Here is a 16,150-nt window from a genome sequence, read left to right as displayed (position 1 = left end):
TAATGGCTTTGGACATAAAAACAAAATATTTCCACTCAAGTGTTCTTAGAATAAGACTTACTTTCTCAGGCAGCAGGAAGATGCAAGTTGCACGTACACACAAACACACACAAATTTCAGCCTAGCTCACAACCCACTACTTCTTACAGTTGCAAAATTTCTGTGCTCTAGGTCACATCTACCTTCACATATCCTTCTAAACTGCATGGTCTTCTATGTTCCTATGCGTCCTGACTCAGCAAAGCATTTAAACACATGCTTAAGTCCATCCTCGTTCAAAAAAGGAAGGTACTATCACTTGTGCTTAACTTTAAGCATATAAGCAGTCCCAGCTTTTGTTGGTATATGCTGAATCTACAATAGGAGGGTTTGCCAATAAAGCTAGGGTAGAGAAGACCTAATTTGTTTTGCCCTCCACTCTAAACCTGAAAGGCTTAACAGATCACTTGTTTCACTAGAGTGATAACTTGCAGACTGGTGCTATTTACACCCTGTCTTTACCCGTGAATAAGGCCTATCCTGTACTCAAGAAGGTTTTGCCAGTATATCTAGACCAGCAAACCTGCCTGGTGTAACTTATATCAGCAAAGCAGTCCTCATATTAGAATAGTAGAATAAGCTAAACAGGTAAAAGCACTTTTATGCCAGTATAACTATGTCTACACTAGAGCTTTTGCAGGAATAGAAATGTCACCAAAAAATCACACCCTTAACCGATACTGCTACACAGGCAAAAGTTTCTAGTGTAGACGTGGCCTGAAGAGAGTTTGGAGCCAAATATTTCCTTTGGAAGACTAGTGGAACAGATGGAAGTAAAACATTGTTTTTCATGTTGTTAATTTACTGATCCATAAATACAGCATTAACCATTTAAATCTATAATTTTTTATGGTTAAAACTTTTAAAATTAGATTTGTGATTAAAATTGGACCATACCTGAAAATTTGCAACAATGCCCATTCCAATACAGCCCAGCAATCCAATACATAATGTAATTAAGTTACATGAAGGATTCATAAAATGTGATGATTCGTTTTGCTTCTCTATTATTAAATATCTGATGTACATTGTAGCTGCACCTAAAAACAGAAAGAAAAAAAACACCCCAAAACATTTATTTTCATTTACCATGCAATTATGTTATCCTTTTTCATTTTCTTTGGTGAAATTACATATACATTTACAAAATTCACTTAAAACCACTATGCACTGAATTACATCTTCTCTAATTCTACTGTGATGGGAGTGGGAATGGGGACTAAAAAAGTAGTAAGTTCTACATGTATTATTTTCAGATGCTATTCTGAAAGGGTCTCCTCAATACTATCTTCCCCAGTTGCCCCCATAAATTACTTTGGGACAATTTAGGAAACAGGGTCATTTCAGTCCCATTACAATCTGGATTTTAGAGAGCAGAGAATGTTGACAACCATGCAGCCAGCATCAAGATTTTAGTCAGGAGGAGGGGATGGAAGAGGATAAAGTATGGGCCAGATCAGACGAGGAACATTCACATAAAGAATCTGACACATCAGAAAAGGGCAGACAAATAAACAGTGACACGTTTTTAAAGTGCTTGTACACAAATGTTAGAAGTCTAAATAATAAGATGGGTGAACTAGAGTGCCTCATGTTAAAGGAGGATATAATAGGCATCACAGAAACCTGGTGGAGTGAGGACAATCAATGCGACACAATCATTCCGGGGTACAAAATATATCAGAAGGACAGAACAGGTCGTGAAGTGGCGGGGGGGGGGGGGTGGCACTATATGTGAAAGAAAATGTAGAATCAAATGAAATAAAAATCTTAAATGAATCCACATGTTCCATAGAATCTCTATGGATAGTAATTCCATGCTCTAATAAGAATATAACAATAGGGATCTATTATCGATCACCTGACCAGGACAGTGATAGTGACGATAAATGCTAAAGGGAGATTAGAGAGGCTATCAAAATGAAAAACTCAATAATAGTGGGGAATTTCAATTATCCCCATATTGACTGGGTACATGTCACCTCAGGACGAAATGCAGAGACAAAATTTCTCAATGCTTTAAATGACTGCTTCTTGGAGCAGCTGGTACAGGAACCCACAAGGGGAGAGAGAACCCACAACTCTCGATCTAGTCCTGAGTGCAGCGCAGGATCTGGTCCAAGAGGTAACTATAACAGGACCGCTTCGAAATAGTGACCATAATATAACAACATTTAACATTCCTGTGGTGGGAAGAACACCTCAACTGCCCAACACTGTGGCATTTAATTTCAGAAAGGGGAACAATGCAAAAATGAGGAGGTTAGTTAAACAGAAATTAAAAGGTACAGTGACTAGAGTGAAATCCCTGCAAGCTGCATGGACACTTTTCAAAGACACCATAATAGAGGCTAAACTTAAATGTATACCCCAAATTAAAAAACACAGTAAAAGAACTAAAAAAGAGCCACCGTGGCTTAACAACCATGTAAAAGAAGCAATGAGAGATAAAAAGGCATCTTTTAAAAAGTGGAAGTCAAATCCTAGTGAGATAAATAGAAAGGAGCATAAACACTGCCAAATTAAATGTAAAAATGTAATAAGAAAAGCCAAAAAGGAGTTTGAAGAACAGCTAGCCAAAAACTCAAAAGGTAATAATAAAATGTTTTTTAAGTACATCAGAAGCAGGAAGCCTGCTAAACAACCAGTGGGGCCCCTGGACGATCGAGATACAAAAGAAGCACTTAAAGACGATAAAGTCATCGCAGAGAAACTAAATGAATTCTTTGCTTCAGTCTTCATGGCTGAGGATGTTAGGGAGATTCCCAAACCTGAGCCGTCTTTTGTAGGTGACAAATCTGAGGAATTGTCACAGATTGAAGTGTCACTAGAGGAGGTTTTGGAATTAATTGAAAAACTTAACAGTAACAAGTCATCGGAACCAGATGGCATTCACCCAAGAGTTCTGAAAGAACTCAAATGTGAAATTGCGGAACTATTAACTATGGTTTGTAACCTGTCCTTTAAATCAGCTTCTGTACCCAATGACTGGAAGATAGCTAATGTAACGCTAATATTTAAAAAAGGCTCTCTCTAGAGGTGATCCCGGCAATTACAGACCGGTAAGTCTAACGTCAGTACCGGGCAAATTAGTTGAAACAATAGTAAAGAATAAAATTGTCAGACACATAGAAGAACATAAATTGTTGCGCAAAAGTCAACATGGTTTCCGTAAAGGGAGATCATGTCTTACTAATCTATTAGAGTTCTTTGAGGGGGTCAACAAACATGTAGACAAGGGGGATCCAGTGGACATAGTGTACTTAGATTTCCAGAAAGCCTTTGACAAGGTCCCTCACCAAAGGCTCTTATGTAAATTAAGTTGTCATGGGATAAGAGGGAAGAGCCTTTCATGGATTGAGAACTGGTTAAAAGACAGGGAACAAAGGGTAGAAATAACTGATAAATTTTCAGAATGGAGAGGGGTAACTAGTGGTGTTCCCAAGGGTCAGTCTTAGGACCAATCCTATTCAACCTATTCATAAATGATCTGGAGAAAGGGGTAAACAGTGAGGTAGCAAAGTTTGCAGACAATACTAAACTGCTCAAGATCGTTAAGAGCAAAGCAGACTGTGAAGAACTTCAAAAAGATCTCACAAAACTAAGTGATTGGGCAACAAAATGGCAAATGAAATGTAATGTGGATAAATGTAAAGTAATGCACATTGGAAAAAATAACCCCAACTATACATACAATATGATGGGGGCTAATTTAGCTACAACTAATCAGGAGAAAGATCTTGGAGTCATCATGGATAGTTCTCTGAAGATGTCCACGCAGTGTGCAGCGGCGGTCAAAAAAGCAAATGGGATGTTAGGAATCGTTAAAAAAGGGATAGAGAATAAGATGGAGAATATCTTATTGCCCTTATATAAAGCCATGGTATGCCCACATCTTGAATGCCGCATACAGATGTGGTCCCCTCACCTCAAAAAAGATATACTAGCATTAGAAAAGATTCAGAAAAGGGCAACTAAAATGATTAGGGGTTCGGAACGGGTCCCATATGAGAAGAGATTAAAGAGGCTAGGACTTTTCAGCTTGGAAAAGAGGAGACTAAGAGGGGATATGATAGAGGTATATAAAATCATGAGTGGTGTGGAGAAAGTGAATAAGGAGAAGTTATTTACTTGTTCCCGTAATATAAGAACTAGGGGCCACTGAATGAAATTAATGGGTAGCAGGTTTAAAACAAATAAAAGGAAGTTCTTCTTCACTCAGCGCACAGTCAACCTGTGGAACTCCTTGCCTGAGGAGGTTGTGAAGGCTAGGACTATAACAGGGTTTAAAAGAGAACTGGATAAATTCATAGAGGTTAAAGTCCATTAACGGCTATTAGCCAGGATGGGTAAGGAATAGTGTCCCTACCTTCTGTTTGTCAGAGGGTGGAGATGGAAGGCAGGAGAGAGATCACTAGATCATTACCTGTTAAGTTCACTCCCTCTGGGGCACCTGGCATTGGCCACTGTCGATAGACAGGATACTGGGCTGGATGGACCTTAGGTCTGACCCAGTATGGCCATTCTTATGTTCTTAAGAAAGGTTATGACAGGGAGATGAGCACTAAGTTGGAAGATGGACAGTTTATTAGACTTTAGTCTGCCCTGATAGATATCTATATTCGGGAACCACATCTGTTAATGACCAGCATATAGTTTCTTTGTTGGATGTAACAGGAAAAAAAGTGCACCCAACTATGTCATCAGAAATTGTTCTTAACTCTTGGGGCCCAATTCTGACTAGCCCTTGCCATAAGAGCCCTCCAAACTAGCGTATACAGATATTTTTTTGCCAAAATATCACTGTCTTTAGGCTCATACTCAATCTATAGGCCCTAATACTCAATTAATTCCTATCAGAGACCTATTTACATATGAAAATTGACTGCATCAGAGAATTGCATTATAACAGGAGGGGGTCAATATGTTGTAAATCGGGCTCTGTAAAGAACAGTATAACAACACAGTTCATAACTCAGGACTTGTCTACATAGGGAAGAACAAATCATACAGTGTTATACACAATTTCCCCAACACAGTAAACTTGCCTATGCAGATAGGCCCTTAGAGGTGATATAATTGGAGAAGGAAGTTGTGTATAGACACCATTTTGGGGTTGGGGAACATATATGCGTAAATATACAGGCTTAGATTCTCCACTCCATCAGATGAGAGGAGGGTGCGCAGTCAGTTGCAGTTCCTTGATTCAGGACCGCCTGGCCCCGCTGCAAGATTCCTGACGGGTCGGACAGGGTGGATTGATTTAAATCAAAGCAATTTAAATCACTGATTTTGATCATGATTTTAATTAGCAAGCAGGAAACCTGGATTCAAATAATCAAATGTGTTTTGCATTTGTACTTTTTAGTTAATTTCATAAGACAGATTGATTCAAATTGGTGGTAACCACTGAAACATGTCAATTTACAACTAAATATAGCCTTTATACTAAATTGGTTCTTCTTTTTGCGCACCAGGAGAATACATTATATCTATACACATTTAAGTAATTACATAGCTTAAACTTACATTTATTCAGATTCTTATTTTTTACATTTTTATTATGTTAGAAAATAGTTAATGGTGCATTTCTTATTTACTAGATGATAACTAATTTTTACTTGTGATTTGTGTCAATCTATTTGAATGGATATTCAAATTCAATTAAAAGTACACAAAACCGGCATTTTTTAAATGTGTTGGATACATTTAAAAAGTTGATCAAAATGTTTATCAAAACATGTTTTACATTTAAAACTAACTTATTTATTAAAGGAAGTATTGCCTGCAGTTCGTGAATTGAATGTTTCTGTTCACCATGTCCTTCAAGATTTTAGAACTAGTAGAGCTCATTCTCTCACACCTGTTTTTATTCATAAATTGGAAGAGGATAAAAAGCTCTCCTGCTTTTTCAACTCCCTTTTGAATGAACTAGTCATTGAACTGAACTAGTTGAATACACTGAAATGATGAAAATATTTTCTCTGCACCTGCAGAAGAGGCCACTGCTATCAAAAGCTGGTATAGCGTGTCAACAAATTCTGGTTCCAGGTGCTTAGCCAGTGACTTCAACCATTTCAGTTATTTCACTTTCTTTGAAACAGCAAATATGCAGCTTAATTTCCTTTTTGTATTTAATTTAAATTATTTTAATAGATTATAGTAAGTTTAGGCCTCAATATAGGTTGTCAATTTCAAATGTTATTTTGAATAGATTTATTTTTTTAACTAAACCTATATTTAATTTAAATTTTTAAAAATCAGATATTTAAAAAAAAATCAAAATCACTGATTTTTATCCAACCTGTTAAGGAACCTTATGCCAGTGGAAGACCAGGCATAGCTGAGCCCACACCACTGTTCTACCACACCTCTCCTGGTTCCACACCCACCCTGGCCCCTCCTTTCCCTTATACTATGGGTTGTGGTGGGGAGCAACTGGTGCAACCAGATTTATATCAGCTGACAGTTTTCTTCCACTGGTCATTTCTAGCTGCTTTAAGGCCACTTTGCACTGATTAAGTGGTCTTAGTAGACCAGAGAATTGATCCATACCATACACTCACTGACCCCAAAGTGGCACTCTGCAGTTCCCTCTATAGTGTTCTGGAGCAGGCTCTCTGCAGTATTTTGTGGGGACTAGAATAGGGGCAACCAGCACTCATCCTACTTCTAGATCCAGGTTCTCTGATATTCAGACAGAATTTGGCCCTTAATATGCTCAGACCAAATACCCCATACATACCTAAAAATGCTGAAATATTAATCATAAACCCAAATATGCCACTTTCTGGCGGTTTTGTTCCTGTGTCACTAAAACAAGAAGAACAAAAAAGTTAGTTCATGAAGCTTGTAAGATTGAAGTCCTCAATTATACAATTCCCTAAAAGAAATGTCATTTGTATGTAGTTTTATTTTAAGAAGACAGACATTTAAACAAGGAAATATAATGTCCTCTGTTGCCTGTCTAAGGCTTTACTGGTCGAACTGAATGGTTATCTTACAATAGAACACAGTCTCTGGGCTATATCCCTCCCGCAATTCATCACTCATACAGACCTGTGATGACCTGGAGTTACACAAAATGTATCTATGAACAGCAGCTAATTAGAAGGACATTGGTGAACTTTACGGAGGATGGCACTGTCAATGCCATTTTATATGTCAATTGCCAGCTAAGCTAGTACTGTAGTTAAGATGTCAATCGACAGTATGCAGGCTTGTGGGAACATATGATTCTGTGTTGGACTGTTGGATCCTACAGATGGTTCTGCTATCAAAGGGCAGAGTTGTACTCTGATTCACACCCCAGCCCTCAGTATCCTGCTCTCCCTACATGTGTGGCTCTGCCTTTGACTGATAAAAGGACGGAGCAGCTACATTAAAATGATAGAACTGAAGGGTCCCAATTCTCCTTTCATTTACATAGTAAAAATCAGGACTAACTCCATTGAAATCAGTGATATTATATGAATGTAAAACTGCTGTAAAGTGAAAGGAGAATCAAGACTACAGCACACTGTTAACATTCAAACCTGCAACTGGTTCAAAACATAAGCTCTGCAATTTTCCCTCCTTAGCTTGCTATTGTGTTTAGTAAAACAATTTTATTAGAGGCACTTTAGTAAGGTAGTCTCTGCTATATCCACACAAGTCTTCTCTTCAGGAATACATGGGTGCTGGAACTAGGGGTGCGTGCCACACTCCCTGGCTTGAAGTGGTTTCCATCATACACATGGTTCACAGTTTGGTTCAATGGCTCTCAGAACCCCGACTATAAACATTGTTCCAGCACCCCTGCAGCAATATGGTTGTCATTTAATGGCAAAAATGTCAAGGTTCTTGCTAAAATTCCAGGAATAAATAAATGTAGGTTTTACAGTATACATATAATTATAGTACACTAAACAATATACACCGTAATGATCCTTGCTGGTATTGCACATTGAACAAGTAGTTCACTTAAGTGATGTGTACTCCCTGCTCTCCTTCCACTTTTCCTACTGGTTATCTTCTTGAAAGGAGCCACCAATTCACTACTCAGTAATTTTGAGAAGCCTTCATTCTTGTAACCACTGATGTGACAAACAATTCCTTATTTTATTGTGATTAGAAAGAAAAAGGGTCAAACGCCCAGAAAACTAATATAGAATATTTAATTGTACTTAGATTCCTTCTATTCTGCCACTTCCATTTATTTACAACCAAATTTTCAGAAATGGCCACTGACTTGGCTGCTTCAAGTTTTTGACTGCCCAGCTTGGTTTAATTTTCATAAGTACTGAGCATCTGAAGTTCCCATTGACTTCAACTGAAATTGTGGGTGCTCAACACCACTCCCTCAAATCAGGCATCCTAAAAAGCCAAGGCACCCCAAGTCAGTGGCCATTTTTAAAAAAAGTTTGGCCATCTTGTTTACTTCAAGCAGGAAGACTGGAAATAGACCTTCAAAATTAAATCGGAGAATCACAATCTCCCTCTGCCCCCAAATGATTGATGTGCATAGTCTGTCTCTCACTTCCTTGCAAATTAGGCTAGCTGGTCAAGAATGGCAAGAAACTAGATGGAAACATTGAAGATAGTGATGTGAGTCCTTTTCTTTGTGAAGTTGTTGTAACGAATACTGAAAACATCCATACTGACTCCCAGCACATATGGATAAAAATTCTAATAGGGTTCAGAGAGCAATAGCTTGGGAGACTTCAGCATTTAATCAGTATCTTAGAGTTTGTACAGCCTCTCAGGACAATGTTAAGATTTTCTATTCATCTTATCTTCTAGTTATTATGCTCGTTCAAGTCAAAGACTTGCTACAGCACATACTTTTTAATAATCACACATTCCTTACCTGACACTGAACCTGGTAAAAACAATAAAGTTGCCTTAATTTCTCATTTAATAGTGTAGGTGTATTTGAAATCTTTGTTTTAATTATCAAGGCCTTTTTAACCTTGAATTTTTGATATTTTCCTCATGAGCCTGGAGTAGTTTTATAAAAACGGCAGAAAACTTACTTCCAAAGAGAGCCACTTCAGACAATTCTGAAGTACTTCTGCAAATTAGAAACTGTTCTATGCAACCCAAGTACTGAACCATGGTTACTTCAAAGCCTTTGAAGAGCTTCAGGTGAGAAAGGAATGGAATCTGCACACGTGAAGTACGCAGTAATTTGAAATTCTGGGAACACTTCACATTTTAAGAGCAGTCCAAATAATTTTAAATTGTACTGAGCTCCACTCATTATTGAATTAAAGCTGTCTTAAACTAAATTTTATAGAGTTCTACAGTTTCAAGCAAACTCAGTGCTGTATATACTCAAATATGTACAGTATTTAAAAAGGATTGTTTTTTCATACCACAGTATCATAGGCACATCTACAATGTAACCATAAGGTACAGTACTGGATTTTCAGGGACAAAATCATGTTAATTCTATACTTTTCACCATAAAGAATAAAACTAACATGAAATGAAACCTTAAAATGCATAACTGATGTTTTCAGGATCACTATTGTAGATATTTTACACAAATGATTTGCTTTAGCCTATAGTTGAGAAAGATTTAAAATGAAATTACATTCATCATATAGACAGGTTTCAGAGTAACAGCCGTGTTAGTCTGTATTCGCAAAAAGAAAAGGAGTACTTGTGGCACCTTAGAGACTAACCAATTTATTTGAGCATAAGCTTTCGTGAGCTACAGCTCACTTCATCGGATGCATCCGATGAAGTGAGCTGTAGCTCACGAAAGCTTATGCTCAGATAAATTGGTTAGTCTCTAAGGTGCCACAAGTACTCCTTTTCATTCCTCATATAGAAATTTTTAAATGGAAAAAAGTATATAGCGCATATGAAACAAAACCTGCTATTAATTTAATTTACAATAATGTACAGGTAAAGGTAACCCAATGTGGATAAAATGAGGGAATTAGCGAGAAATTATAATATTAATGTTTAAGATTTCCACTCAGAACTCTGCTGAATCAAATATTATTTTGAAGTGTATGGAGGGGAAAGGGAACGAATATTTAAGATCCAAAATATTTACACTCACTGTCAGAAAATACCTTATATGCCTACTATAAAGTCAAATTCTTCTGCTTCAAAATGAAATCCCAACATTTATCATCACAAGGAATTGGCATGATATACTTCCATACTATGACATTCATTGATCCAAAAAGTACCATCTTGCAGAAAATATCCTTAGGAGTCTGACTGAGTATTTAAGCCACCAAGTTAAAAATGAGCCAGAAAATTCAACCCAGTACATCCTACTGAGTGACTTCAAGCTTTTTTGTAAAGATCAGTTTAGATTCTGAGCAGCATAAAGAAAAGGACTCACCACCCATCCTACATCCACTCCCCATTTTAGGTTCTGTATATGGTAGACTGTGAAGTCCTGTTAGCAGTTTCCTACCAACTGTGTTTAAGCAGTTTGCTAGAAAGATATTAATATAGGTGTCCTGGCCAGTGTAGACAAGGCCTATGTCTTAACATATCTGTTACATCATAAAGAAATACAACTGAAATAGCTATGAGTAGACATATATTGGGTATTTATGAAATAAAAATGATTATAACTGAAAACTTGAATCAAACCTGTTAATATCTTGCTTTGTCTAACTGGAACTCCCCTTTCAAGAGAACTAGTTCATTTTTTAATATCCAGTAAATGAGCCAAGACTGGCATATTGCACAATTGAAATATCTTGCAACATTCTTCCCCTTTCACTTTAATTATGCTAACTTATGGCTAAATCCCCTGATTAAGCTAGTTATTAAACTAAAGGAATGAAGCAAGTACTAAACAGTATAACAATGTGTTACAGCTGTTTAGCAAGAATCACCATATCATCCTCAAGAGCACAGAACGCTGAATCAGTCATCTATCAAAATCAGTTGAGTTCATAACTATTAAAAGATTGTATGCCAAATTTTGCTGCATGTCCTGTTCCACCAATGCAATTCTATGCTGCTCTGAACTGACAGGGCATATTTTCTGAAGGGGTTTCCTGAGTATGTATTTATTTAAAATCTTAGACATATCAAGATTATAAAGTCTGGTCTTCCCTAGTTTTATTGAAGGATCTCCTGGAAGATAGAAGGATATTTAATGTGAGACCTTAACACCTTCACTGAAGGGTAAAGGCGTTGAATCTATAACTTTGGCCTAATCTCCATACACTTCTTGTACTGATATAACTATGTCAGTTAGGAGTGTGATTTTTTTTTTTAAAAACCAAAAGTTATACCAGCACAATGTCTATTGTGGATACAGTTATACCACTGTAAAAGTGGTTTAAGTTTAAATTGGTGTATCTTATTTCCCTTCCATTGGGGGGAGGGGGAAGAGCTATACTAGAATAAACACCTTTACACCAGTAATACTGTGTCCACACTAGGGGGATTGTACTGCTTTAGCTATACTGGTATAGTTTACTCCTGGGGGAATTCTGCACCACTCTGCAATGTAGAATTTTGCAGAAATTAATGTTGTGCATGCAGAATTTCCTTTCCCCCCACAGAAATGGGCTAGCCGCCACTAGGGACAACTGGATGCGGCAGAGCTGGGTTATTTGCAGCTGGGCTCTGGGGGCGAAGAGGATGTGGGATCTGGGTTGAGGTCACCCCATGGTTGAACTCTGGGGAGCAGGGTTTTGGGTGTATTGGCTGGGGGGCCCCACAGGTGGGCTCTGGGGAGGAAGGGTTGTGGGTGTCTGCCCCCCGGATGGGCTCGGAGGGCGGGAGGAAAGGGGGCAGAGAAACAGGAACTAGGTTGTCAAAGGGGTTTCTTTAACACTCTACTCCTGGGGGGAATGTGTGTGTGTGTCTGTATTGTTACAGACATACTTGCTGACAGGTATTTTGAAATAAATTACCAAAATAATTGAAACTGTCATGATTATGTAGTGTTATTTTAACAAATAAAATTTGCAGAATTTTTAACTTCTTGGCACAGAACTTTTATTTTTTTGGTGCAGAATGGCCCCAGGAATATATAGTTACAGCAGTACAATTTTTGTGTTTGCAAGGCCAAAGGTTTCCTGGACTCAGAATGTCACTGAAGTTAAATAGGTGTAAATAAATACACAATGTTGTTTTAAATGGAATAAATATCTCTTCCCCTCTTAATTAGTATTATGTATTATTTGAATTGCAGTAGCCTCTAGAGCAGGGGTAGGCAGGCGAGCCGGTTTTTAATGGCACGCTGCTGCCTGCCGGGTCCCAGTCGCCGGCCCCGCTCAGCCCGCTGCTGAACCCAGGCTGGTACCCCGGCAGGCAGCAGCATGCCATTAAAAATCCTGCCCGCCCCGCTCTTCTCCCGCCCCGCAGGATGAAGAAGCTTGGTTCTGCCGGCTGCTGCTGCAGGGCAGGCAAGCTCCCCCCTCCCCCGCTTCTTCCCCCAGCATGCTGCGTTCCTGCCCCTCCTCCTCTCCCTCCCTGCCACCGATCCGCTGATGGCCCTTGCGTGGGAAGGGGAGAACAGGAGCTGTTCTGGGGAGGAGGCGGAGAAGAGGTGGGGACGGGGCCTTGGGGAAGGGGGGTGGAATCAGGGCATATCCCCTCCAGCCCCCTGCCATGAGCCACTCTTGGCAGGGGGCTAGGAGCACCCCCATGACCCCAGCCCACACCCCCAGCCCTCTGCCCTGACCCTTACATCCCCCCCCCCACACCCCAGACCCCTTTCCTGAGCCCTGCACCCCCCTCATACACACCCATCCCTCTGCCCTGATCCCTGCACCCCCTCACACACACCCAGCCCTCTGCCCTGATCCCTGCACCCCCTCACACACACCCAGCCCCCTGCCCTCATCCCTGCACCCCGCTCACACACACCCCAGCCCTCTGCCCTGATCCCTGCACCCCGCTCACACACACCCCAGCCCTCTGCCCTGATCCCTGCACCCCGCTCACACACACCTCAGCCCTCTGCCCTGATCCCTGCACCCCGCTCACACACACCCCAGCCCCCTGCCCTGATCCCTGCACCCCTCTCACACACACCCTAGCCCCCTGCCCTGATCCCTGCACCACCTCACACACACAGCCCTCTGCCCTGATCCCTGCACCACCTCACACACACCCAGCCCCCTGCCCTGATCCCTGCACCCCGCTCACACACCCCAGCCCTCTGCCCTGAGCCCTGCACCCCGCTCACACACCCCCCAGCCCCCTGCCCTGAGCCCTGCACCCCGCTCACACACACCCCAGCCCTCCGCCCTGAGCCCTGCACCCCCCTACACCCACCCAGCCCTCTGCCCTGACCCTGCACCCCCCTACACCCACCCAGCCCTCTGCCCTGACCCTGCACCCCCCTACACACACCCAGCCCTCTGCCCTGACCCCTGCAACCCCCTCACACACACCCAGCCCTCTGCCCTGACCCCTGCACCCCCAACACACCCCAGCCCTGACTCCTGCACCCCCCACACATACCCAGCCCCCTCACACCCCATGTCCTAACTCTTGCACCCCCCACATTCCCACCTCCACCCCTCGCACCAAATGGAAGCTGCCCAGGTAAGCGCTCCACACCCAAACCTCTTGCCCCAACCCTGAGCCCACTCCCCCATTCTAGCTCCTGGCCAGACCCTGCACCTCAACCCTCAGCTTGCTCCTTCATCCCCAGCCCTGTGCTCAGTGCACTCCCACCCTCAGCTCAGTGCAGAGAGAGGAAGAGAATGGGCTAGAACCAGGGAGAAGGTAAGTAACCACTCTATGTGGGCAGGGTCAGGATCCGAGACCGGCAGTGGGCTGAGCAGGGCTGGCAGCCAGGACCCTGCGGACAGAACCCCAGACCGGCAGCGGGCTGAGTAGCAGCAGGCTGAGTGGCTCAGCCCGCTGCCAGTCTGGGGTCCCGGCCGCCGGCTCCGCTCAGCCTGCTGCCAGTCTGGGGTTCTGGCTGCCGGCTCCTTGCCAGCCAGGGTCCCGGCCGCAGGCCCCGCTCAGCATGCTGCTAGCCTAGGTGAACGGAACCCCAGGCTGGCAATGGGCTGAGCGGCCAGCGGCATAAGATCAGCATTTTAATTTAATTTTAAATGACGCTTCTTAAACATTTTGAAAACCTTGTTTATATTATATAACTAAACTATTGTCGTATGTATAGACTTATAGAGAGAGACCTTCTAAAAAACATTAAAATGTATTACTGGCATGCGAAACCTTAAATTAAAGTGAATAAATGAAGATTTGGCACACCACTTCTGAAAGGTTGCCGACCCCTGCTCTAGAGGCTCCGATCAGGGCCCCAATTGTGCTATGCAGGGTACATACATACATGTAATTTAAAATACCCAAGTCTCTGTCCCAAAGAGTTTACACTCTTAGAGCCTAATCCTACAAACATTTAAGCACAGAAACAATTAAAGACAAGCATGCAAATATTTACAGGAGCAGGGCCCATTTATTAAGACATTAAATGGAGAAAAACTGATGAACCAGGGAGAAGTGTAGGAAGAACAAAGTAAACAGTTACATGATTGTGTTTGGTATAAGAAGCAACAGTCACTTAGGCCTGGTCTACGCTTAAAAGTTTTACTGGTATAACTATTTTAGTTAGTGATGTGGAGTTTCTTTTACCCAAACAGTTATGCCTGTAAAAGCCCTAGTGTGAACAGAGTTATATTTGTTAAAAGGTGATTTAGACCTGGATAATTATTCCTCTTCCCATATGGGAATAGCTATACCATTGTAAACACCTTTATACCAACATAAGTGTGTTCACACCTCGGTGTTGTACCACTTTAACAATACAGGTATAGGTAAAGCGATACAACTTTCTCATGAACATAAGCCAATGGGACCTGATCTAAAGACCACTGAAATCCAAGTCCATGAGAAGCTCTCTATTGACTTCAGTGGGCTTTGGATGGGGGGCAAGATTTTTAAAGGTATACTGTATAGGCATTTAAAGATGCAGATAGGTATGCAGTGGCATTTTCAAAAATACCTAGGCACCTAACTCCCATGAGGTTAAGAGCCTTGGAAAATCCTGCTAGGTGCTGATCTGCATCTTTAGGCACCTTAATATCTTTTAAGTTCAAGCCCAAGGCCCTTAATGACTCATCTTTCTTGTATCAGAGGGGTAACAGTGTTAGTCTGTATCCACCAAAACAACGAGGAGTCCAGTGGCACCTTAAAGACTAATAGATTTATTTGGGCATACGCTTTCGTGGGTAGCTTATGCCCAAATAAATCACCTGTATCTGTAATTTTCACTCCATGCATCTGAAGAAGTGGGCTTTTTACCCACAAAAGCTTATGCCCAAATAAATCTGTTAGTCTTTAAGGTGCCACCGGATGCCTCCTTGTTTTCATCTTTCTTGTGTCTTTTGATGTCATCATTTATACCACTTCTCCAGTTTTCACCATGGCCCCAAACTAGCAAACTCTTACACATGTGAGTAACTTTATGTGTTTACAGTAGTCTCATGAAACTACTCATGTCCATAAAGGTACGTAAGTATTTTCAGGATTGGGGCCATAGTCTTCCAGCCTAAACAGGATTTGAAATATATATAAAAAAAACACAAGCAGGGGAGGGGGAAAAACTGTACAACCTCTTCTGCCCCACACTGCCTTTTAGATTCTATTTTCACACCATAAAGGAAAAAAGGGAACAAATGCATTTCTCCCCTTTGCCAGTCACTTTTAACCTTCTAGGAACTAAATCAAAATAATTATTCTCCAAAATATTCAGATATTAAATATGAATAAAGTCAAAACTATGAGTAACTGTATTTTACTTAACTGTACTTTAATATTGAAAGTAGAAAATAAAATATAATATTTTAAGGCATTTCACACAAATGCCCTCCCATCCCTTTCTGATGTACAGTAATGACTTTTATCCCCCATCTAGTTTAATTGTAAGAATGCTAAGTTATCAGGGAAAGAGAGAAACAAACATTGCCATAAAAATTGCTTCAGTCTTGGTTCAGTAACCCAACACATAAACAAAGATGACATTTAAAAGACATCCTCTAAAAGACCCGGCCATGAAAATATCAGATTCTGGGCTCTCTACACAGACTATAAATACTGCCAGGTTTCAGAGTAACAGCCGTGTTAGTCTGTATTCGCAAAAAGAAAAGGAGTACTTGTGGCA

General features: G+C 41.0%; 1 protein-coding gene across 1 annotated transcript in view; it reads right to left on the bottom strand.

The window, feature by feature from the left end:
- Positions 1-16,150, bottom strand: part of DRAM1 (DNA damage regulated autophagy modulator 1) — a 36,929-nt gene that overhangs the window by 19,621 nt on the left and 1,158 nt on the right. The window contains exons 2-3 of the mRNA XM_074949688.1: positions 6,785-6,852; positions 937-1,079 (exon numbers count right to left, since the gene is read on the bottom strand). Of these exons, the coding sequence (XP_074805789.1) occupies positions 937-1,079; positions 6,785-6,852 (211 nt within the window). The remainder of the gene's footprint in view (positions 1-936; positions 1,080-6,784; positions 6,853-16,150) is intronic.

This window comes from Natator depressus, chromosome 1, assembly GCF_965152275.1.
Source record: "Natator depressus isolate rNatDep1 chromosome 1, rNatDep2.hap1, whole genome shotgun sequence".
Lineage (NCBI taxonomy): Eukaryota > Metazoa > Chordata > Testudines > Cheloniidae > Natator > Natator depressus.
The sequence above is the reverse complement of the archived record's forward strand: the minus strand, read 5'-3'. Positions and strand labels throughout refer to the sequence as shown.